Below are 27023 nucleotides of genomic sequence, written 5' to 3' on the forward strand. Positions count from 1 at the left end.
TCTTTCAATTTGAAAAGATTAAGCTCAATGGTTCTTAAATTATCATTCAGAAACCAGAACTTTAAAATTCTAACAGACAGAGAGACAAAAGAATAACCATATACCATACTTGCCCAGGAGGCTAATTAAAATTTCTTAACACTATAATTTTCTGAACATAGTTTTAAAAAATGTATCATATACAAAATATACAAATTATATAAGTGATCTGTGTAAGGTATGATCTCTTAAACATGCTTAGTCATGGTAGTGTAATTTATTTTTTGTCCCATGAACTATTCAAGAATTCAAAAGCAGATTGTCAAAGGGAATCAACCATAGTCATAATGATATAGTATTGGCAAAGGTCATTACAGAAGACATAAGCAATACTGAAAAAAAAACCAATAAAATCACAGCAAATATGAAAGAGTTGTTATACTGATTAAAGTTTTAAGTGCTAGAATCTCCAAGAATCAAGCAAATTTGGAAAATTATAAATCATGCTCAGAAAAAAACACACACAAATATGACAATGTGGGCAAAGAATTAGAGTCTATTGAATAAGAATCGACAATTTGTTTGTCTTAGAACTGTCAAAGGAGGCAGAAAATCAAGTTCAAAGTTACAATAAATTGGTCAGGAAAGAGGGAATTATTGTCCATTGATTATTAAATTACAATGCATTTCATATAATCCTACAAATTCCTGACACTTAAATAAGAAAGAAACGCCAATTCAGCATTTAAGATTACGTTTTGAATAAGATATCATGGAAAGACTTGCGTTTTTCCCCACCATGATTCACCACCTGCCTAATTCTTACATAGAAAAGCAGTTTAAATACTGATGTTAAGCCAAGTTTTCATGTAATTGCAACACAATTTTAGTATTTCATCATTAGCTTCAGTTAATAAATACTCCAAAGTGCCAATATAAATGGTCAGTTTGAATAATGAAAAAATGTTCAAATGACAATAGTGGCACAAAACAGGTCATTTTTTACCTGTGCATCAAGTGGATGGACTAAACCATAAATAACCTCCTCTTCTTCTGCCTGAAAGGTACCTGCAAGGATTATAAATAGGTAAAGTACCACAAACTAGAAATACTGTGAGCAATGCTCATCAACTTGATACCACTCACTGCCCAATTTGATAACATACACCTTTTGACCTCCATATTGATCTGGATCAAAATCTAAAATAGGTGCACAATGGGAACATGTAATAAAGATTCTGTTAAAGTTTCATTCCATTCCACTCAGTTGTATAGGAGAGTAATAGATAATGAAGGGCCCCCCTGTGTTAGGAAGCAAAGAAGGAAGTAGACGGACACTCCTTTCACTATACCCTCACTTTGCAAGTGGGGGTATACAAAATGTACTATGTGAGCCTTAACATAGAATTAAAACAATTGTCTGATTGCATGATAATAACTTCCGTACAACGTTCCAGATTCTTTTCACACACACATTGTTCAGTGTAGCTGTTCAGTACATTAACCAACTCTCTTAAACAACAATCACCTGAATATAGCTGAGATATTGCTGCTCGGGCGTTAAACCCCAATAATCAATCAATCTTAAACAAATCAAAACATGTCAGTAAAAGCATACTATAAGTATTCTAATGTGTAATAATTTTTTGAGAACATTTGGAGACTTGATTGTGCGTGTTGATGACGCATAATTTGACTCACTAACATTTGATTCACCTTTATTCAAGGAAAAAATTCCTCTGCTAGAATTTTAACTATCAAGAATTCAAATAGATTTTAAATCAAATGTTCCTGTTTGTTAATCATCAATTTAATGCTTAACTCGAATACTGTCTTCATGATACTTCTGTTAAAGGGAGATAATCAAGTGATTATTAGTACAAAGTTTTTCACATATCAATTAATCTGTCAATCTGTCAAATATAATGAGCGTTCTACCATATTTTTTATCTATACAATATGGATTTCTCCCATGATGTACTCTGTGGTGACTAGGTGTATTCAGGATCCATTCCAGTGGACCTAAAGATTTAATGATCTAAAAATATATGAAAAGTAATGTCAGTGATAGTAACACAACGAACAATGTAAGTTGAACTAAATTTTGAGTTTAGTGTGTGTATTCAGAAAACATTAAATTTTCATTAATCCAAAAAAACATTTTTTTTACATTTCATTTTTCTGTAGTTATTTCATCTACCATTGACATTGTGTATTCCACCCTCCGTGTTCCTGGTTCACACCCAGTTTAGTTTATTATATCAGTTCTGGATCCACACAGAGGTATGTACAGAACATATGTTAAACAATTAGTTTTTGATACATGTTTTATCACCGGTATCTCAGGTTGAGATCCGTGAGGGCAAGCCTGAGATTGCTGTCTGAAACCAACTATCAAAAATCAATGGCCTGATATTCTGTTTATTGGTAATTTATAGGAAACATTTTATTTTGATTTTTGTATGCTAAAAATACAAAAATCATCAAAATTTTGACCTTGAAAAAGAATACTTTCAAATGACCTTTTTGTTGGAATGAGCCAACACCATTCAGCTCACAAATACCTGATTTAAACTGACCTGTAAATGTGTTTGCATAAGGGCCAGTATGCTGTGACAAGCATTATCGATCTTTGTGCATCGAAGGAAAATGTTACAAATTACCAATTACTACTGATAATGTTGCATGTATACCAAAGAAAGTATGTTATGGGATGGCTGCTATTACAGTGCTTTCTTACAATTAGGCTTCTGGAACAGGATTATGTTGGTTGAAGTCATCACTACAATAGTTTATGGTCGTCATCATGAAATCATGGATTGTTATGGTGTATTTATTATCACCATAAAACTGATTTGTTCAAAGAGTCATAGTTTTCCTTTCCTCTTTTGTCCACTCCAGACTTGACTTTTTATTAGTATTTGCGGGTGTTTCTAGAAAAGCAGAGTATGCTTTTTCTACCGGTGCACCTGGTCCATGCTCCCAGTTTTCAGTGAAGGCCGAGTTGCTCATTTACTTTTGTTACTTTGTATGTATTTTGATTACTTTATGTTCTTGAATTGGTTTGTCTGTTTTCCATGTCCGATGTTTGTCCCTGGCTTACATTCTTTTGATATCCGCTAGAATCTTGGTTCCCTTGATTCCTCTAATCATGTTATTTAATCGCAATACAAACTGTACATGTAATTATAACTTAAATCAATGTATAATTTTTCCTTAAACCTCTAAAATCAAAACTCAATAGTTTCTGAAATAAGTAATCATGAATGGTTCTCATACAAATGAAAATTTTTAGTTACATTGTACGTTGTGAAACTATCACTGTTATTACTTTCCATGTATTTTTTTTATACCATTAAATCTTTAGGTCCACTGGAATGGGTTCTGAACACACCTAGTCACCACAGAGTACATTGTATAGATAAAAATTATGGTAGAACGCTTATTATCTTTGACAGATTATTTGGTATGTGAAAAACTTTGTACTAATAATCACTTGATTATCTCCCTTTAACAGAAGTATCATGAAGACAGTATTCGAGTTAAGCATTAAATTGATGATTAGCAAACAGGAACATTTGATTTAAAATCTATTTGAATTCTTGATGGTTAAAATTCTAGCAGAGGAATTTTTTCCTTGAATAAAGGTGAATCAAATGTTAGTGAGTCAAATTATGCGTCATCAACACGCACAATCAAGTCTCCAAATGTTCTCAAAAAATTATTACACATTAGAATACTTATAGTATGCTTTTACTGACATGTTTTGATTTGTTTAAGATTGATTGATTATTGGGGTTTAACGCCCGAGCAGCAATATCTCAGCTATATTCAGGTGATTGTTGTTTAAGAGAGTTGGTTAATGTACTGAACAGCTACACTGAACAATGTGTGTGTGTGTGAAAAGAATCTGGAACATTGTACGGAAGTTATTATCATGCATGTTGTTTCAATTACATGTGAAGAAATAAGGTTCACATGGTAAATTTTCTAAGACAGTTCTAAGACAAACAAATTGTCATATTCAATAGACCCTATATTTTTATTCACAGTGTCATATTTGTGTGTGTTATTCTTAAGCATGATTCATAATTTTCCATTTTGCTTGCACTTTTGAAGATTCCAGGACTTAAAACTGTAACCAGCATAACAACTCATTCTTTCATATTTGCTTTGATTTTATTGTTTTTTTTTCAGTATTGCTTATATTTCCTGTAATAACCTTTGCCTGTGTTATTCCATAATGACTATGGTTCATTCCCTTTGATAATCTGCTTTTGAATTCTTGAATAGTTCATGGGACAAAAAATCAATTACACTACCATGACTAAGCATGTTTAAGGGATCATACCTTACACAGATCACTTATATAATTTGTATATTTTGCATATGATACATTTTTTAAAACTAGGTTCAGAAAATTATAGTGTTAAGAAATTTTAATTAGCTTCCTGGGCAAGTATGGTATATGGTTTATTCTTTTGTCTTTGTGTCTTTTGAATTTTAAAGTTCTGGTTTCTGAATGATAATTTAAGAACCATGTAGCTTAATCTTTTCAAACTTAAAAAAAGAAAGTTTTGGGTCATAAGTACAAGTCAAGGTTGATTATGATATATATATATATTGCTTTTAACTTTCTGGAGTTATGACCCTTTTTCACTCGAAAAGTTTGAATTTTTTTTTGGTAAATGTCAACACCAGTTCAACTTTCTCTAGTGTATTAAAAAAGTGGTCTTACTCTTTATCTTAGAGATAAAACTGGCTCTTGTATTGTTGTAAGTTCTAACATCCTTGAGCTTGTTTCTCAGTTATCTACATACTAATTGAACAATTCAATAATCAAACATAGACATCATCTTATAATTGGCATTGAAATAACCCATAAAACAGTCTATTTGTCAATGAAACTGATTTTTGGTCCATCTGAGAGAGGTAGAAGACATCATGCACAAATCAAGCCTAATAACAAAAAAAAAAAAAAAAAAAAAAAAAAAAAAAATTGGAATACTCAGCAACATTGCCAAAACATATTGATCATCGCTTTAGTTTTGATGAACATGAAGTATACGTTAAATTATTGGTAAACCAAAAATGGTATAGATTTTTAAAATAACTAAGCACTTAAGTTAAAAAAAAAATTGATTGATATAAAAAATTCAGAATTCTGAAATCAAATTATACTGATCATGCATGTGGAAAATGCTTGGCATAGCCTCATATTTTGTCTTGCCCCATAAGTTTTGTAGAGGTACAGGCTGTATTTTTGGACAATTCTCTTATATTGAACATTTTATAATTTATAATGTAAACAAAAACGGAACACAACATGCACAACATTCTTACTAAGGATATGACCATTTGATTTTTAGGGGGTTGGCAGTTATTGGAAATAAAAATTTTGGCCCTGAAAAAGTTGAAGATAAATATTTTGGTCTACACCTTCTTGAAAATAAATTTTCGGACTTCAATCCAGAAACTTCATGCAGTGGAATGAAAATGAATGGCATTGTGCTGATAAGGTTGAAAATAAATTTTTTGACCCGCTAAATTTCCAAAATAAATATTCTGACCCCACCAAATTTGCCAGCCCCTTCAGAATCAAATTTCTAGTCCCCTAAGGCACAGATTGTATTCTACTCAAAGAGGGAGGAGAACTTTGATGAGCCAGATATTTCATTCATGCGCTTCCCAAATTGATCATTTTTTACCACTATCCAGTGTTAAATATTTTACTTGAAAATCTACATTGTTAAGTAATGGGGATAGTGACTTTTCTTTTTTTGTCCATTGCAAAGTATAATTTCAGCCAGTTTATTTGAAAATTAAATTCAATCCAAGCCACTCCCCTACCCTCACCCTAAGGCGCTTAACCGAAATGACTGGCACTTCAAACTGAATTGATATGACATTTTGTTTGGTCAAAACTAAAGACTGCAAACCTTTCCAAGTATAGAGCTTAATACGCATATTAAGTTAAATGATTAAAATGTATGATCGACATGCTATCATCAAATAGTTGAAGCAAGTCGAGATTACAACTACTGTTTTACACTTCTCGGTGAAGTATACAGATGCTAAATCTGGATTCTTCTGCATAGTATTTTCAATCCATATTTGCAATATCTTCATATGATCATATTGAATGTTTTGACTAAGAATGAGTGCTACTTCAATAAAACTGAATTCTTGTCCAGTCTTATTTCTTTTCCCATCAAAATAAATCATTTCTACAGGAGTTAGGCGTATTTTTATTTTTTTCCAATTCTCTTTTTAATTCATACATTTCCTAAACAGGTACATAACCAGTTTTTTCACCCCTTTGGTGAAGTTGTTCAAGAATCTGTTCTGCAACGGTTGCGATCGTCGATGTTTCCTCAAGTACTGAAAGAACTGATATTCTACAGCCCACATATTCATATACTGCGTCAATAAATGCCATGCCTTTCATTGAATCCATTCCAATAAATTGAAGTTTGGTGCTTGGATTAAGAGCCGATGATTCGACAGCACATACGTCTGCCACTATCGGAGTTATAACTTCCTCTATTTTCATCTTTTGCTTCTCCTTTGTCATTTTCAGCAATTCTTCAAGATCAACTGACGTAAGTGCATTTTGTGTCGTAATGACAATGTCAACCAAATTGGATTCCTCCAGTATTGATTTTATTCTAGATGTCCAGTGAATCATATCAGGCGACTGACGAACAACAGTTTTCCAATCAAACATGGCGCACAAAACTTGTACATCATTTGAAAGGAGAGAGTGTTCAAAGCATTCAATAATTTCAGACTCAGAAAGGCTTATATAACCTTGCTTATTCAAATGCTTTCCAACATCCTCATTAGTCTCCAGTAAACCAGGTTTTAATGGCCCCCAATTTATAGTTTGAGCAGACATTCCAATTGATCTTCTATAAAAAGACATTGCATCTTTGAACGAATTTCCAGCTCCATAATTGGTTTGACCTGAATTTCCAAATACTGCCGTTATGGAGGAATGAAGTACAAAATAATCTAATTTTAAGTTTCTTGATACTTGATGAAGATTCCATGTCCCTAGAACTTTAGGGCGAAGAACTCTGTCGAATTTGTCCTCTGTCATTTTTGTGATAATGGAATCGTCTACAATAGCCGCACCATGAAAAATGCCCCTGATTTTATTTTGTGGATAACTTGTTTTGAGGTAGTTAAATGCTTTCACTACTGATTCCGTTTCTGATACATCTGCCTGTATAGAGTCTATGATGCACTTGTTATTTGACATAAGTAGACTTATCTTCTGTTTTAGTTCGTCGGTCGGACTTCGTCGAGATAAAATGGCTATTACCCCACCTCCCTTTTCGGCAATATGCTCCACTATAATCCACCCAAGACCTGTTAAACCACCAACGACAACATATGTTGAATTTGGAGAAAACAGTCGTTTTACTGTTGTTGCAACGGGAATATCACTGGCTATTTGTAAGCTGTTGATTTCAGTCTTAGAATTGAAACATATTCCTGTTATATTCTGGTTACGATCGGAACTTTCAGATGAAGTTTGCTTTATCATTCCCTTCGACTTTAACAAACTTCGAATCCTTTTCATAGATATTGACAGTTTTTCGTGACTCAAAATTTCATCTGCATTAATCAAAGTCAGAGTGCATCTAGGATACGAGCGTCGAATGTGTCTTTCGAGAGGTTTCGTCATAAAGCATGAGAGTGACAAAATTTCAACCTTATCCATCGTCGTTTGCTTCAAAGTGCCAAGGAAATGTGATTCGTCTTTAGACAGGATTACTAATTGTACCCGGGCATTGTAAAGTTGGTCTGAAGTGTGTCCAATTGTCTCTACAAAAGCAATGTTTCTTTTCAGCCTCTCTGCAATGCGTTTTAGAACAAAAATATCTATTTGTAAGTTTTTGTCGTGTAATATAGCTATTGGTAAATTACTTGAAGTCTTTTCGATTAGCTCAAAACTCATAATAATTTCCATCAGTGAACATGGTTTATACCATGGTATAAGTGTCTTTTCAATCACACAGTCCTCCGGTACAGCTACATAATTTGTACACGGAGTTTGATAGCAGGTTATAACTTCTTTTTGTTCTATCGATTTTCCAGCGGGTGCTATTTTTGAAGATGGTGACGAGTTGTGAAAAGTTCCAAGAGGAATAACAGTCCCTTCAATTTCGGTTGGAAAGATTTGAAAGCCATCTTTTGCGAACAAACTCCAGGGGTTGGTTTCACTAAAATTTCCGGAAAAGGCAGGAATCCACGTGTTGTTAGTATAACTATTTGACACTTGAATCCGTAGACAGTTACTGTTTACAAGATGAAATATCTCCGAGTCGACTGGCACGAAGAAAGGTTTTTCTAGTCCTGTTGGTACCTTTGATCTTAATTCAACCAAATCCTCTGAGTTATACAATGCCTGTCGTAAAAAGGGCATCTCAGATCGATAGCGAACTATTTGATTGATGTAAATGCACCCTTTTTGAAGCCTGTATTCTGTTGATGTTCTCCACACGTCTGAATCTGAGGCAAAAACAATGTATTGGATCAAGTGTACATCTGAGTTGTCATTAAAGTCGATTAACCGTATTTGCGTAAATGTCCTTTCTCTCAATAAACACCTTCCCATTCCCCAAAGTTCTGAACCGATGACATCAGCAGTGCAGTCGACACTTCGGACCTCCAAATGAGGTTGGCATTGCTTTGTTGTCAAATAAAGTGGAATATCAATGCCCTCTTTAAGTAGATGTTGTATAAGGAAAGTCAGTACTAAACATGATGTTTTTACCATTGCAAACATCAGATTTGCATCTTCCCCAGCATCATTTATATGCAACCCAGGGTAGTACAATATCTCTGAAACATTGAATAATGACCCACATACAGAATGTATAGATTGTAATACATCTTTCCAAAACTCTTCACCCTTAACATTTGGTTTGAAAGAAACAGAAGCTATATTTAAAACGGATGTAGGGAAACTTTTTGTAAACAAATCACTTTCTTTATCCGTGAAGGTAATAGCAAGCGACTTATGATTGTCATAGGACATTTCACGCGACTTATGATTGTCATAGGACATTTCACTGTGTAACTCAATTTGCTTCCAGTTAAGTTTGTAAAGTTTGTCTTTAAGTAATCGAATTTGTGCAGTATGGCGTATATTTTGCACCTCATATCCTTCAATTTCAACAACAACATATCCATTCTTATCAACAATCAACAAATTCATCTCCAATATCATATCGGTATGTTTCACAAGTTGTCCGACCACCATCATCTCCCTCTGAGGTTCCTTTAGTACTATCACGGATTTCAATTTGACTGGAATCCATCGACTGTTCTCTTGTATCGACGATCTATCAGTATCTTCTTTTGATAGAAACGCCAGAGCTATCGTTTGCAGTGCACCATCCAATATTGCTGGGTGCAGATTAAAATGATCGAAACTACCATGTCTCTCATCACTGAAGTTTATTTCCGCAATATATTCATTCCTTGATCTCCAACAATTTCCCACTAAAGTTAAAGAACGGCCATATTGAAATCCATGCGACTTTAATGTTTGGTAAAATTCATTCGATTCTACATGAGTGTCACATTTTTGTTTCAACTCAATAGTATTCACTTTTTGAGTTGCCTTTTCCGGAATCCTCTCGATGTTTACCCTACATATTACGTCTTCTAATCTCTTTATATTTATTGTTGATTCTCCCTCATTGAACAGGGCTTGCAATGAAACACCCTGGTTACCAACGCGCAAGGGTTTTAAGAAATCTAGGGATAATTTAATTTGGGAAATTGGAACATTCAGCATCGATCTAGCAATGAACAAACCTATTTCTGCGTTTAGAGCGCCCGGAGCTATATTTCTACCCTCTACGATATGTTCGAAAACAAATGGCGTTTTTAGTGGGAAAAGATCAATTTTGAAGTCTGAAGATGATGACTGTTTATGGAAGACGAATGGATGACCATCGGTCGTCTCAGGAAACCCTTTGAGGCAGTTTCTAACGGAATCTGATTTAAAGAGAACTCCTGACCTGTTGAACTGGTATCGAGGAATATCCGTCAAAAGTTCTGACCCATCGAAAAAGAAGAGTTTATAGTCAACCAAATAACAATATCTAAATAGCTCGGCAATCGCTGTTACAAATGTGCGGAGTTCATTTTGCTGATCCAAAGAGGCAATCGAAACAGCAGGTAAATGTGTTATGTTTTTTAGATGAGCACGAATAACCGGTTTAGGACCCACTTCTAGAATGATGTTTTTTCTGTCATTTAGCATCGACATGGAAACAGAATCTTTTAAAAGAACTGGTTCCCTGAGATTTCGAAACCAGTATTCTGCTGTTCCCATAAGATCATCTGTCACTCTTTGTCCAGTAACAGTAGAAAATAGATGCGTTTTGGGTTTGCTTCCTTTTAAACCTTGTAGTTTTTGTGGCAGTTGTTTGCTCACAGAATCCATGAACGAACTATGATATGCACAGGAAACATCAAGAACTTTCAGAATTAAATTTGGTTGTACTTTTTGCAATTCGTCTTTTAGTTGTAAAACACCCTTTTCACTTCCAGAGACCACACATGCTTCCTTGCTGCTATACACTGCAATACAAATCTGTCTATTTTTTTCTTCGCAAAGCTTTCCAATTTCCTTAACATCACATTTCCCAATTACCATCATTATCCCCTTTTGTGTCTGTGAAGTCAGTAAAGATCTGTGGTATATAATTTTAACAGCGTCTTCAAGAGAAATGCACCCAGCTGCGTGGGCAGCAGCGACTTCGCCGACTGACTGACCAATTATTGTATCTGGGGAGATACCAAGAGTCTTCCACACATGGAAAATGGATACTTGACAGGCAAAAATAATCAAGGGACCTTTAAATGAATCTTGAACTAAATTGCTATCTAAGTTTTCAATGTCCTTTGCCAAGGATATTGTTGCATTGTATCCTTTAAGTTCTTTGTCTATTTGATCAAATTTATTCCTAAATAGAGCATTTGTCTTGTACATTTCCCTACAAGTTCCTTTCCAGATAGTGCCAACACCGCAAAACAGAAAAACCAAATGTTTTTCTTGTTTGTCTGATGCTTCCAGTTTTTCAATATTTTCCATGCTTCTGTCTATCTCTGTGATGATTTCTTCTTTACTTCCCCCAACATACGCCATGCGATACCTGTAATGATCTCTCCTAATTAGAGAGGTATACGACAGGTCTCTTATACTATAATCCATATTTTGCAATTTGTTTCTCATATGCTTGCTAGTTTTTTTAACTGCAGGAATGCTTGTGCCTGTGACACAAACAATGAAGTACCCTGTAGTTTGATATTTTGTATGATGTTTCTTGCTCTTCTGAACAAGTATTGCATGGGAATTTGTCCCACCAAACCCAAATGAGTTCACACAAGCTATCCGTTTGTTTTCAGCATTGGCCTTCCAATCAGTCACTGAAGTAGCAACGACCAGTGGTATGTTTTTAAAGTCGATTCCAGGATTACCACATTTTTCATTGTAATGTAGGGAGGGAATGATCTTACCATTAATCATCATTAACAACACCTTTATTACACCAGCGGCTCCTGCTGCTGACTCCAAATGGCCAATATTTGTTTTAACAGATCCAACAGGAACTGTGGTGCCTGACTTTAAATGCGGACCAACAAATGCTGAGAGAGCTTTCATTTCAATTTGATCTCCCGTTGGTGTTCCGGTACCTACAACAGTGAACGATGAAGTAGGCATTTTAGCAACTTCATTGTTTAGATTCCTTATTATACTTTTTCAGAAAAAAAAGAAATACATCATAAAATAAATGAAGCAATATATATTTTCTCTCTCCTCTTGATATCAAAATCAAAACAAGAGAATGATGATAGAGTAGAACAATTATAGCCTTCGAAGCGCCTACACTCATGACATGAAAGTATTGAAAGGTAAGATCAAAACAACGAAACTGGGTAATTTTGTTTTACGCGTACTAGATCAACAATGAAATAACTAGTAGCTTAACAAAAGCCAAGCCCACAGTAAACCTTATAACCCCAAATCGATAAAGCAGAACTGATCCAAGTTTACCTTTCAATAATTGTAAATTACTTGTGCAGATATTATTTGACACATGACCACAGTAGACTCTTACATTGTAAGTTTTATATTGGTTTATTTAGTTTGGGTTGTATTGTAATCGCCTATGATTATTTTTCTCTTGCCATCAGTTTTAAGATAACGATTTAATTATTTTTATATTGGTTTGAAAGACCGACGAGTTTTGAAGTAATAATTTGATTCTCGTTGCTTCAAAAACTTGTTCTAATAGCTTTTTGTAAGACATTTAGCACGCTTAAAAAACCCGTTAGATCTAATATAAAAAAAACATGCAGATAGTCTTATGTATGTAGCAATACACAAAGGGATTTGACAACTTTGAATGAAAACAAATCATTAGCTATATCTTGTGATTGTGTGTCTTTCTCTATCACTATTTTAAGCCAAAATATATGACAGACTCTGTAGTGTTCTTTGTCTCATGTTATTTGGGATATATGTGATGGAAAAACAAATCATTTCTTGGATTATTAAACTTTGTAGCCTATAAATGGGATTTAAATTAAGCTAATATTGGTTTTATTAAAGGTGACATCATTTATAAAAAAAAATTCTAAAAGGTCTTACACCTATGGAAACTTATATTGAAAGATTTTGAATTTTAACAAATGACATAATTAAAATATTACAAATTTCTAATTCAGTTTAAACTTTAAAAATCATGACGGTGTTAGAAGAATTAGCTCTAAAGTGAAAATAAAAAAACTTCAGTAACATTATAATATTTTAAATGAATTGATTTTTTAACTGATCATTCATGCACATCAAGTATTGTTGCTATAGTCATAGATTGCATGAATTAAATCGCAATACGTATATTCTGCATAATTTTGCACGAACTAGTAACTTTATTCGCGAAAATAAAAAAAAGTATTTACAAGGGTAGTTTTATATTCCCCTTTTAACAACTCCTCCATGGATTCTGTCCTTTTCTGGTGGTTTCTAAGTGCCTGATATTTTTAAAGCATAAAATATGGTAGTAAGTTCCGAGGCAAAGACACAAAGCATGTATTAACTGAAAGCATATTTCAGAAAGAAATTTAATGTGGCAAAAATTGTGTGTGATTTTGTGTAGTGGTAAACCGCCACGCCAATGAGCTTATTTGAATTTGACTATAAAACGGTATCACACAAGTTCTTACTTTCGTCTACTATCTTGTGATGATTGTCACAGAAAATAGTGTAAATAATTTGTGATTTACCATGTGCCTCAATATACTGAAGAGATCCTGGTGCAATTTTGTATTGCCTGTAGACTTCGGAAAAAAGATATATTTGTTGATCACTTGATGGGGCTGTTATTGGTACATTAGTTTGCCCATCCTGATTACACCCAGTTCCAAGAACAGCCAAAATATTGTCTCCATCTCGCCTTGCCTGGACATAAATAAGAAATACAAAAGGTATTTAAGGCGGGATGAAATAGCGAATAGGCGCAAAAACTTAAAGTTATTTCTTAAGCGTTAAACTTCCTTTCCTGACTAAGTTCAATACTGTGCTTCTAGTTTTTGTACTTTTTAATTTATCAATAAAAAAAGATTTATTTATAGTAATAATTTCAAAATGGAATCAGTAAGGATACCATGATTAGGACGAGGAAATGATTTCTATAATACCCAGACAGGGGCTAGACCAAGAAAACAGACAATTATAACACAAATTAACTGAATTAATACATAGAATGCAGACTTTACACCTTGGACAAGTTTTTGCCGTGCAAAGCATTACAAACAAGAGAAGGAGAAGGAGATATCATATGTCAATATAAAAGATATGGTGGATATGTCAAGGAGAATTCCCGTCCGTGCGAGACCCGACAGGGTAGTCAACGTTAAAAACCCCTTAGTTAGTTAGTCAAGGAGAAAACAACCCGACCGGGATTAAAAGATATCATCTAAATCTTTAAAGAACGACGAGGAAACCCTCACACCACAGGGCACTGCAGCTGGCCCTAAACATTATTATACACGGATACAGCGAAGTAGTTGCCCCTATATACTCCAGCTACATCAACGTCAACTGAGAGTGACAAGACGCCAGAAATTCTCGACTTGAGACAGGCGCAAACAATGCAGCGGGGTAACCACAACCCTCCCCTTTAAATCCGGCCACAGTGGTAAAAATATTACACGATTAAACACACCTAAAAATCAGTTCAAAAAATGTCCGAGTCCTTTGTTAAAGCAGACATAAAGATGATACGTTACACAAATACACAAGCAAATGACTACTAGCAGTCATACCAGCTCCAAAACATTTTAAATCTACAAGAAGTTATATCTTCATCGTATGTAAAACTCCCAAATCTATGTTTGAATCATCAGACGGGCTTACTTTAATGAACACATAGTGAACGCGTGTTACGTTATACTTTTGCACTCGTTTTATCATGAGAATAGGGCTTCAATTTAAATATAAAAACAATTTGTTAATCTCTTTCTGTACCTCTGGTACGAATACTATCAAATTAACACTTCTACAATAATTGTAATATTTTGATTGCATTTCTATTACCTTTGTCAAGTTTTTTAAAACAAGGATTCCACATCCCTCGCCTCTTGCATAACCATCTGCCTTGTCCGAGAACGTGTGACTCAAACCAGTTGGTGATATCATCTTAGCTTTACTAAGTGCTATAAATTTCATTGGTGTCAATATGCTATTTACTCCCCCACAGATAACCATATCACATTCTCCTATGAGTAAAAGACAAATATTTTACGAATTCATACTAAGTTGACATGATAAAAGTCTGTGTGTCACTGATGGTTAATGTTTAAGGTAATCTTGCATCAGGGTATCAGTATTGTTGAAATAATTGCACAATGTTTAGCGTTTGTCAAAATATGAATGTAATAATTTGTCATTAGCCTGTATATATATTAACATCTTTATCGATATCGTTGTGCAATCCTTTAGACTTATTATATATATGTTTGTGCTGCATCGTCATGATTCGACGATCCGATACCCACTAAGTTTACTGGTTGGCAGCTCCCTTTAGACTTATATAAGGGAGTTGCCATAGACGTCACAGCGGTACGAGTCCGAGTACATATAGGTGGGTCTGAAAAATTCCCAACCCTTCTATAAGTTTACATTATCTTTCCTGTATCAATTTGATTCGATGGAGTAGTGTAGCGAATAGAGTCGTCACATTCTGAGACGTTTATATATATATATAAGAGTGTCAAAATCTCAATATATTTAAGTCTCAGTGTTCTATTGGAATACATAATAAACTCCAACATATATTTCCAATTTCGTTGGTGTACCCACCTTCCTCAGGGAATTTATTTTACTAGTACTATGGGAACATACGTCAATCATTATTACTATGACGTTTGTTCCCATAGTACTAGCAAAATAAATTCCCTGAGGAAGGTGGGTACACCACCGAAACGTTGGAAATATGTGTTAGAGTTTATATATATATAAAGTAATTAATTGGTATAGGTGTTATCAAATGTAAATTAAAGAGTATGAAGTAAGAATCAAAATACTGTTTATACTCTTAAAACATATGAGCATGATTCTATAATCAGCACCTGATCTAATTGCCTGGCAACCTAAATGTGTTGCAACTAAAGCTGATGAACAAGCTGTATCTAACAACAGTGATGGTCCTCTGAGATCATAATAGTAGGAAATTCTGTTAGCTGTAATAGAACCAGCTATGCCCGTCACTAGAAAATTGTTAAACTCATTTCTTGCATAGGTCAATCCACCAAAAAAATCGTCATTCATTGCCCCTGAAAACGGACTGGTATATCATTTCTATTTTTTTGAAAGAAAGAAATCCATTGGGTGTTTAAGAGTTAGCAAACCCAAGTAATTTAAAATTCAAGGAATCATAAAAACAACTTGAGTAAAATTAAAAAAAAATATTTTGGAGATAAAACGATTTAATGAGGTTGATGCGTTACAATCATTTTCAATTTTTTAAAGATGAAATACGTTGATATTAGTGTTGATACATTTAAGTGTTCAAGAAAGTAGACGAGAGTCATCAATATTCCAATTATTTGTTCTTAATTGTTACCTATATAAACTCCAGTTCTTGTTCCTTTGATCTTTTCCTTTGTATAACCGGCGTTTTCTAAAGCTGAATGTGTCACCTCTATTGCTAGACACTGTTGAGGGTTCATCCATGATGCTTCAGTGTCACTAACGCCGAAAAATTTATTGTCCCATTTATCCCATCTATAATTAATTCATAAGAATGGTCAAGTTCCAAACAGCGCCTGACGTTCGAAATTCTCTCTAGACGCTGCAGCCAGCCTTCTTAAAAATGCAAGTACTTGCAAAGTTGGGAAAAAGGGAATTATTTTTCCCGATGTTATCCGATTGTAAATAAAAACTACATATGATTTGAATAACGCTCGATAATTTCGAAAGACCTGTCTGCAGCGGTCAGTAAGAGAGGAAACGAACGTCTGCCGGTACATGGAGCTTGAAGAATGGTATCACCCATTAAAATCTGTATAAACGATTAAACTTTGTCATATCAATATTGACATCGAATACTCGTTAAAATACTGCTTGTTTACGTTTTAACAGAAAACTATGTAAATAATAAATATTTGTGGGTAAGCTGAAATTCCTTAATATTGGTTAGTGTATAAATGCCCTGTTGAACTGGGTTGAAGAGCCGTTCTGATAAGATTTTCCTTAGTGCATTAAGTTTCGCATTTAAAACTAAAAAAAAGGCTTGGCCAAAATGAACAGTGCGATACATATATAAATTAACATTTACTCATTAATAATCCCAGCACGCTTTGCACAGGGTTTCCATGAGTCTTCGTCTTGAACATCGACCTGGTCAATGATCCATCTCTCGTCTGGAATCTCTTTGATATGACATTCGCCTTCTTCCAACAATTTCCAAAATTCGTCAGTGTCATTCGCCCCAGGGAAGCGACATGCCATCCCCACGATAGCAACTCCATTTTCATCCGTCACTCTTCATGAATCAAGATTCTCATGTCTCTTTGTAATAAATAAAACTGTGTAAACACTAATATAACATATGAATCAGATTACGCCTTATAATGAAAAACGTTTAAAGTGAAAAGATGTACAGTTGAACAGCGTACTGTATGAACCAAAGATATCATAACAATATTTATAAACAGGTGAGATATCTACGAACAACATTAAAATACAAATCTTGAAGCTCGCATATAAGTGCTAAATAGTAACACAACTGATTCATTTGTTTTATTTTACACATTAATTTAGAAATCCTTTCGCCATTTTTTTTCTTAATTTTGGCTTCGTTTTATTGATGTGATGTCCCTTTCGATTTTTATAAATTTTGAAATTTTTTTTAGTTAGTGACTTTATTGGCCATTTTCTGTTATTGTATTATATCTCAAAGTTTGGTGTTTTTTTATTTATATAGATGGAAGCTGTGTTTCAATTTTTGTAAATTTCCGATTTTACGATTTAAGATTTTGGGACTTTGTTCATTACAAGGATTTTTTTGTTTTTGTTTTCGGAGTATAACTCAGTAGTCATTGCATTCATTTTCATGAAACTTAAAATAAGTTAGTAACGATGTTGTATAGCCCCGTCTACAATCGTCATGAGTTTCTGAATTTCCGTTTTCGAATTTTAGAACTTTATTTACCCCTTACACATAATATGGGGTATTCAAATAATTGCACAATAACTTAATATTGCTTAAAGCAATTTTCTTTTTCTTTCATGAATAGAATACCTTAGTTGTTGAAGCACGTGGCTGAAATCTCCCGGAAAGAAAAATGAATTCATCATGAACTCATGGTCGTTACGGTGTATACGTCTGCACCATGAAAACTGGTTTGTTCAACGTGTTACAGTTTTCCTTTCCTCTTTAGTCCACCCTGCGCATGACTTTTTATGAGCAACACGGGGGTATTTCTAGAAAAGCAGACGACGCTTACTCTACCGGTGCACCTAGTCCATGCTCCCAGATTTTACTGAAGTCCGAGTTGCTCATTTACTTTTGTATGTATCATTTTGTTATTTTATGTTCTTTGTTGTGTGTGACTGTTTTCCATGTCTGGTCCATATTACATTCTTTTGATATCCGATAGAATCATGGTTCCTGTGATTATCTTTTGTCACTAGGATACCCGTGTTATACATGGATGAACTGCAAAAAGGTTCAAAGTACGTACAAATTTGACTTAATAGTATTCAATTTCATAGCTATTTAACTACCCCTTTTTCAGGGACGAATGCATTTTAAACCGAAATATACCCCATTGAATTTTTGCCTCATCGAGGCATAAAAATGATCAAATATATAAAAATGTTTCGTTTATATGTTGCGACAAATTGTTTCTTAAATGGGAGGATTGGAAGTATAACGTTAACAATCATATTAGGAGTTGATCAGACGTAAGATGCTGTCAATGATAAAACTGTTGATAATTTTCATTTTGCTATAATGTACTACATTAAGGCTTCCATTAAATGACAAAATAATAATAATAATAATAAAAAAAATAATAAAATAAAAAAGAAGAGAAATTATGACAATGTACAATAAACAAAATTGAATTACCTCCCTTTAGACATCGAAAATAAAATATAATCTTTCAACTTTAACTAAGCCTATTTACTTAAATACCTTTAAAGTTAAAAAGAAGGATCAGAGAAAAGTTACCAAAAAAAAATATTGGAAAATTACTGTAGCTTTGTCACACATAAACACATTTTTCTTTATTTTTTATATACACCGATATCCCCATTATCTTAAAACACTTTTATACAGTGATTTAAATTGTCAATATTTATGAATTTTTTGCACGGACACAAAAATAATATAAAAATACCAATCATATAAATACTGCATATTTTGATACGCAGCACAAGCGTTTCAGGGAGAGAAACGTCTCATTCTTTTGTTTTGATTTTGTCGCAGTATTGCTATGTTATTTTATTATATTTTATAAGCTTGCTTTGATAAGATCACTTTTATGCACTTTTATCTTCTGGAAGTCTAGTCATCTATCGTTTATTTGTACCTTAAATGATTGCTTATTTAATATTTCATGCAAAATTGAACGCTTTTATAAAACGTTTTCAGGGGTTTTCACATGAATTTAGTTTGTATTTTGGATTTAAATTATTTACTTTCTTACAAAATGAGTTATAATTAAAACGTTTCTTTGGTTGACATCAGGAAACAATTTAGATAAAATTCGTGTTAAATTTGTTAATGAAGGACTGTAATAATGAGAACAAGTAGTAAGTATTCTATACAACCGGCACATCATTCATTTGACATATCTTTTCTACTTCCTTTTTCCATAGAAGCAAACAGTAGAGCGATATGCATGATGTTTTACTGAATGTACAGTTTTATATTACATTGAAACAATGTTATAAATACATGTATTACGTGTATTCATAAAATATGAAATAAAAATAATTATGTCGCCCCCGGACGAATGCAAAGGAAATACTGCTACTGTTCTGTTACTTCTGTCAATGATTATTTAGAGCAAAAATGAGGTAAATGACTTGAAACTTGGCGAAAGAGTAATCAAGGGAACCAAGGTTATAGCGGTAATCAAAAGAATGTAATCCAGGGACAAAGACCAGACATGGAAAACAGACATACACAACAAAGAACATAAAGTAACTAAAATCATACATACAAAGTAACCAAAGTAAATGAGCAACTCGGACTCCACTAAAAACTGGGAGCATGGACCAGGTGCACCGGTAGGGTAAGCGTCCTCTGCTTTTCTAGAAGCGCCCGCCGAGTTGCTCATAAAACGTCAAGGCCGGGGTAGATAAACGAGGAAAGGAAAACTATGACCCGTTGAATAAATCAGTTTTCATGGTGCTGATGGATACACCATAACGATCCACGAGTTCATGATGACGACCATAAAACTTCTGTAGTGATGACTTCAACCTTGTAGCAACATAACCCTGTTCCAGAAGCCTATTTGTTAGAGTTCTAGGGCGATACAAAAAGTCTGCGTAGTTTCGGCAAGCCCTAGCGCTACTCGTGTAATTGTAGTAATTAAACCTTATATACACATGTATCTGTAGATCTTTATATTGTTTGTTTGCACAATTGTGAAGGTTCATAGACCATATATAATAATCAGTGAAGCTTCAAGATGTGTGATGCAGTTCTTCTCACTGGAGCAGTCAGACTGATGCTGGCTAAAATACCTGGCTGTAACACGAGCATACATGTACAACAATTGTTAAAATTGATATAGGATTTTAAGAACACAATTGCAACAAGTTACAATGCTATAAGTTTAAGCAAGTTTGCTTTCAATTATATGATGTTATGCTTATTAATCATTTATGGTTACAAATAAATAATGTAAATTTATTGGTATTGAATTTGCAAATAATGAATTTGAAGAGTACATGTTTACAATACTATGTAAGTACTTTTGAAACAACTTCGTTAGTTAAATTCAATCATATGCATATAAAGTCATTAAATTTATTTAACAAAAACTCAATTGTTATGTTTGTTATTAGTTCCTGAATTGTATATGTATTAATACATGAAAAAAAAATAGATATTTTATCAATATCTTTTTAAAATAATTCTTTTATCAAGAAAATTATAAGTTTAAAAGTATCCAAATATTTTAAATTTGTGGCTCAAATAGAGAAATTAAGAGCAAAACAAAAATTAATTTTATAATTATTTTGCCTTAATCATTGTAACAACATTTAATTAGTTTATTTCGTTGTTTTCATAACAGATATATATAAAATTTCCATTTCGCCTTAGTACTTAATTACATTTTTACATGCTAATGCAAAATTGGAACAAACCATAAAATTGAATGAGAATAGTAAAATTATGTAAAGAAAGTGTGATTCATTTACCATGGCAACTATAAACTGAAAACTTTCAAAAAACCGAATCTACTTTTTTTGCCACTGCCACATCTCTTATTTATGATATACAATTCTATTGACACTAAGTAATATTATGCATCTTATATAAATCTCAGATTTGACGCAAATAAATTCTGCCTAAATGTCCCGTTTTAAATGGCCGACAAAATTAATGATATGGACCATTGAAATATATATTAGAAACAGGACAGGCGAGAAACCTGAAATTTGGTATGTTGATTGAAAAGGTCAAATTATTTATTTTATTTAACTAGTAGACATAAAATGTTGCATGGGCAACATTCGTTATTCCAGCAATTGCACTTCTAGTCCTATATTTTTCCCTATTTAATATGAAATTATTAGGGTTCAAATAGCCGGTTATACCTTATTACACTGTAAATAAAAAGCAAAGCATAACAAATCAAAAGAATGATCATGTTAGCTGTTTTGTTCGATTATAGTAATTATCATTGAAAACAAAAGCGAAGATTTGACAAGAATTTGATGAAAGTTAGGATAAGAAATCTAATAAAAAAAGTAAAGTGCTTCGCACAAAAAGAGTGAAGACATGCATTTATTTGACGTCATTAACGCCTTCAGGAAAGCTGCTATATTTTTGTCGAAACATTGACCTATATCAAATAACAATCAAATTAAAGCGCATTTGAAATTATGAAATATTACAAAAAAAAGAGATAATAATAATAATAATAATAATAATAATTAAAGATAATAATAAAATCAAAATTTAGGGTTGGAAAAATACTGTTTTTTTTTAAGTTGAAACTAATTTAAAATGCTTGACAAGAGTTTTAGATTTTGAAGTATTCAATTTAAATAAAACAGAAATAAAACTAAAACATGTCTCATGAAATTGAATAAAGGAGAGGAGAATATTTATTCAGCGGCCCCTTCCCGAGACAAATAAAATGTTGAATTCATCAGAAGAGCTTTCTGCGCGTTTTGCTAAATATCAATATTAGCATAAAAAGTTCTTAGACAGCCCGCCATTTAAGATACAACTCACCTTTCTTGCTTTTGTAAAAGTAGTATGTGATTGGTTATAAAAGTTATTGAATTTATATGCGCACTATTTCAAGGTGAAAGAAAACTCTAACCAATAAGTATCCGAGTTAATTATATTACTAACGCAATGAAAAAAAAAAACATTTGGATATTGGTATCATAATGTATTCCAGGAAGTTAAACATAAACACCATGCATAATAGCTCGAACGTCTCTATTGGATCAGGTTGGTATAATGCCAAAGTGTCGGACCAAGTACACAACCTTGAAATATAAAAAAACCTAAAAGACTACAGAAAGATAACTGCATTGATTATTTTCTTTTGTTCTGCAAAAGAACGCTATCAAACTTGAAATCAAGTTTTTGTTCAAAAAGCATGGCAATTCTTAAAAGATCTTGTCAGAACAACCCAGACAATGTCGTTAGTTTTAGTATTGATTATCTATTGCAGTTAGTTTCGACTACATTTGTTTTATAGACGAAAGATTGATGATTTGACTATCACATTTTTGATACTTTGTTACAATGCATTTTTCTTCCGTTAATATAAATCTTTGTGCTACATAAGCTCGCAAATAAAAAAAAAGAAAATGAATTTAAAGTAAAATAGTTGAAGTTTGTTTTCTTCTAATGACTTACTATCGCGCAATTATCAAAGCATGAAAAAGATAACATTTTCTTTGTCATCTTTTTTATTGTCTATATCATATAAAGTACAGTTACACTTTAAACACTCGTTATGGCATGGGATTCGGAGACCCACTCCAGTGTCTAATGACACGTAATTAATTGACTTATTTTAAATTTTGGCACAGACCCATCAAGTATTTGAAATTGAAGCACGTCCAAAACTATTTTTCTATTTGTTTTGTGGAATTCCCGTGAATTTCCCATCGTAGGAGAGGGCTTGAATAGTTTTAAAATATGTTAAAAATGATAATATGAAAAATCCCATCGTTTCTACTTTAGTATTGCTATAGAGCCTGAGCGAACCAGATTAAGTTATTAAATAAGAGTAATCAAGGGAACCAAGGTTATAGCGGTAATCAAAATAATGCAATCCAGGGACAAAGACATGGAAAACAGACATACACAACAAAGAACATAAAGTAACTAAAATCATACATACAAAGTAACAAAAGTAAATGAGCAAATCGGACTCCACTAAAAACTGGGAGCACGGACCATGTGAACCGGTAGGGTAAGCGTCCTCTGCTTTTCTAGTAACACCCGCCGAGTTGCTCATAAAAAGTCAAGTCTGGGGTAGATAAACGAGGAAAGGAAAACTATGACCCGTTGAATAAATCAGTTTTCATGGTGCAGATGGATACACCATAACGATCCACGAGTTCATGATGACGACCATAAAACTTCTGTTGTGATGACTTCAATCTTGTAGCAACATAACTCTGTTCCAGAAGCCTATTTGTTAGATACAAAAAGTCTGCGTAGTTTCGGCAAGCTCTGGCATAAGTGTGTTGTGATATGAACACTCCATACGCAGGAGCCAAAGGGATGTTGCCACAGATGAAACGAAAGTTGACAATTTTGAATGAAAAGTCATCACGTTTGTCGTAAAGTTTGGTCAATAGTTTTCCTTTACCATCGATTTCTACATGTAGGTCAAGATATGAGGCTGACTTCACAGTGTCTGTAGTATCCTTTATCTCAAGTTTTCTGCTAAGGAAGAAAATATTAAAATGGTGCTTTACATTTCAAAGCAAGATTTCCTAAAATGCATTGCTTAGATTGAATTAAATGTTCTCTTTAATTTTGTTTGCAGACAGTAGACCGCAAAAAAAAAATCAATTGAGTTGACAATACTAAAACATAATGGAAGAATCAAAATACAGTCATGTGAAATAAATGGCGATTTCAAGTGCATTAGTGCATTATGATTTGAAGTAAATTTATTTATTTTAACAACCATTTAATATCTAAATTGTCTCATAATAACATCACACCCATACAAATAATTATACGAATGATTTAAAAAGGAACTATGTTTAGAGTTTTCAGATTTCTATTGACTAATGACCATGAACATTTTTAATAGACAGGTTATGTAATGTTATGTAATGATTATTAGAAGAATAAACGGAAATCAATAAAGTTATAAATTTATATTTAAAGTGCAAGAAGAGGATTATTTCTGAAATTTCCAATCTACTAAGAATAGTAAACCACGTGACAGAATTATAAAAAGATAATGTGTGTGGGGTTTTCAATTGATTTCAGTGCACATATATGTCATGCTTTTGTTCAAGCTGAAGGTTTGAGTAAGAGTTGCTACTGCCATTGATCGTTCAGGGGGTCCAATATTGAATGGCGCCCTTTCTTCAATTATAGGAATTTTGATGTTAGCATTCTCAAGATCCTTATTTTTTTCCCTTTTTTTTTAAAGTAATGTTTATTGTAATGTTATTTGGTGCAATGTATGCAATGTTATTATTACCGGTGATTTTGTGGTTAATTGGACCAAGTTATATCGACGTGTCTCATGAGAGTAAAAGCGAAACTAAGGAAATCGATTTGTCAAGCAGGTCACATGAAAACGTAATAGCAATAATAGAAACTAAAAAAAAAAGAAAAAAAAAAAAAAAAAAAAAAAAAGAAAAAAACATGTGAAGATAAATATAAAGTGATGATATCAGGAAGAATGCATTCCTAAGCTTATCATTATGAGACTGTCCATGACAATAAGTACTTCTTGCCGAAAGAGAGAGGGGGGATTGGACTAAAATGCTAAAATGGTGAAAGCGAAAGATTAAATGGAATGGTTCGGGCAGGTAATAGTGGATTAAAAGGAAATTAGGTACATTAATGATTGGTGTGTAGTTTTAGATTTTATTTTCTTTATTTATTAGATGTTAATGTAATTATATATTTGCATATAATTATGTGAATTAAAATAGTCTTCTACAATTATACTTGTCGTTTGTGACAAATGCCAATACATTTTACCTTCCCATTTTCTAAATCACCTTTAACATAATGTCAGCATATGCTTGGGGACTTTTGGTTTGAAACTACTAGAGTTCTATTCTTGGAATTTGGCAATATACAAATAAATGAAACGAATTCTTTTGTTTGAGATATCTTGAGGCTTTCGCGAAAGTCTACGTAAGGGACAATATATCTGTTGACATGATCATACCCTCTTTTTTTTTTACTAAACTGTCTTTTCACACTGCAAACAGACTTAAAAATCCTGCAAATGACACATTTATTTTTTTTGCTATGAGATTATATTAATACAATAATACTAAAAATTAGCTGTATGGACAAAGATTAACTATAAGAGACCTTTCGCTTTTCCCCCGCTGAGTTGCATATTAGAGTTCAAATCTCGGTATTTAAACGAAAAAAAAGGAATAAAAAGTGGTATTCCAGGTTTATGATTGCTACAACACTCCATGGAAGATGAAATTCAAGAACTATACTTTTGCAGGGCATTTTATGGATTATAGACAAAAATATGACAAACACAGCTTATGAAAGTGTAATCAAGGGAGCCAAGGCTATAGCGGTAATTAAAAAATGCAATCCAAGGACAAATACCAGACATGGAAAACAGACATACACAACAAAGAACATAAAGTAATTAAAATCATACATTCAAAGTAACAAAAGAAAATGAGCAACTCGGACTCCATTAAAAACTGGGAGCATGGACCAGGTGCACCGGTAGAGTAAGCGTCCTCTGCTCTTCTAGAAACACCTGCCAAGTCATAAAATGTCAAGTCTGGGGTAGACGAAAGAGGAAAGAAAAACTATGACACATGAAACAAATCAGTTTTCATGGCTCAGATGGATACACCGTAAGGATCCATGAGTTCATGATGACGACCATAAAGCTTTTGTAGTAATGACTTCAATCTTGTAGCAACATAACCATGTTCTGGAGCCTATCTGTTAGAGTTCTAGAGCGATACAAAAAGTCTGTGTAGTTTCGGCAAGCTCTGGCATAACGTATGAGTTGTGATATGAACTACCCTTACGCAGGTGTCGCCACAGATGAAACGAAAGTTGACAATTCTGAATGAAAAGTCATCATGTTTGTCGTAAAGTTTGGTTATTTCTAAGTGTAGGTCAAGATATGAGGCTGACCTTACAGTGTCTGTAGTATCCTTTATCTCAAGTTCTTTGGGGTAGATGCGATGTATCAAATCCCCGAAATTAAGATTGTTTAAAGATAAAACTTCATCTCTATAGCGAAAACTGAGATTAAAGGATCTAACGACATTCCTTCTTTCGGATCAAATCAGATATAAAGTCAACTTCATAAGAGTAACGGAATAGGTCAGAAGTAGAGGAGCACAATTTGTTTCCATTGGAATGCCGACCATTTGTTGAAAAACACGTCCACCACACCGAACAAATATATTGTCGATTAAATATTTCAGCATTTTTTAAATATCTTTCTTTGTATATTTGGAAGATGATTTGGAATTATTTTTACAAAGTATGAGGAATCTCTACCAAGAACTATATATTTATATCTTGGTGTACCATCTGTTTAGGAAAAACAACGATGTATAATGTTTTTAAGTCGAGTATGTGGAATAGAAGTATACAGTATTGAAAAATCATAGGTTTTAATGCTATTATATTCAGATAATAGTCTTGAACTGATTGTGTCCAAAAGATCTTTCGTATTTTTCAGGATCCACATTGAATTAATACCACTACGGGAGTAACAAGTGTTGTGGTTGGACTGCAGACCCTCTTTGACAGTTGTGAGTATAATAGTTAAAAGTTTTGAAAGAAGTTTGTTGGTACATTTTGCAGATCCAGCTATGAAACGTTGTATGTATGGATTCTTGTGGAGTTTAGAAATCCATTACATAGTCGGTAAATCACAATCATCGTTCTTGGTAGAGAGACCAAAAGAGGATAGCACAAATTTATGGTTTGCAACATCCCTTCGGCTCCTGCGTATGGAGTGTTCATATCACAACTCATACGTTATGCCAGAGCTTGCCGAAACTACACAGACTTTTTGTATCGCTCTAGAACTCTAACAAA

General features: G+C 33.3%; 1 protein-coding gene across 3 annotated transcripts; it reads right to left on the reverse strand.

Moving 5' to 3' along the window:
* Window positions 1-985: 985 nt before the first annotated feature.
* LOC148612619 (uncharacterized) lies at window positions 986-22084 on the reverse strand. 3 transcript variants are annotated; one of them, XM_088594252.1, is made up of 7 exons: window positions 16848-19779; window positions 16134-16294; window positions 15640-15843; window positions 14606-14787; window positions 13294-13468; window positions 6261-11700; window positions 986-1047 (listed from the first exon to the last, which is right to left on the reverse strand). In XM_088594252.1, exons 1-6 carry the CDS (start codon window positions 17018-17020, stop codon window positions 6266-6268), a joined length of 6330 nt encoding a protein of 2109 aa, XP_088450378.1. In that variant the 5' UTR covers window positions 17021-19779; the 3' UTR covers window positions 986-1047; window positions 6261-6265. The 3 variants fall into 3 exon arrangements, with proteins under 3 accessions (XP_088450378.1, XP_088450377.1, XP_088450379.1); XM_088594251.1 differs by lacking the exon at window positions 986-1047 and adding an exon at window positions 21996-22084 and having other exon boundaries at window positions 6216-11700; window positions 16848-17080; XM_088594253.1 differs by lacking the exons at window positions 986-1047; window positions 14606-14787; window positions 15640-15843; window positions 16848-19779 and having other exon boundaries at window positions 6216-11700; window positions 16134-16275.
* Between the last annotated feature and the right edge of the window lie 4939 nt (window positions 22085-27023).

The sequence above is a fragment of the Perna viridis genome, chromosome 7 (genome assembly GCF_037379345.1).
Source record: "Perna viridis isolate PV_CMFRI_1.1 ecotype Kerala chromosome 7, ASM3737934v1, whole genome shotgun sequence".
Lineage (NCBI taxonomy): Eukaryota > Metazoa > Mollusca > Bivalvia > Mytilida > Mytilidae > Perna > Perna viridis.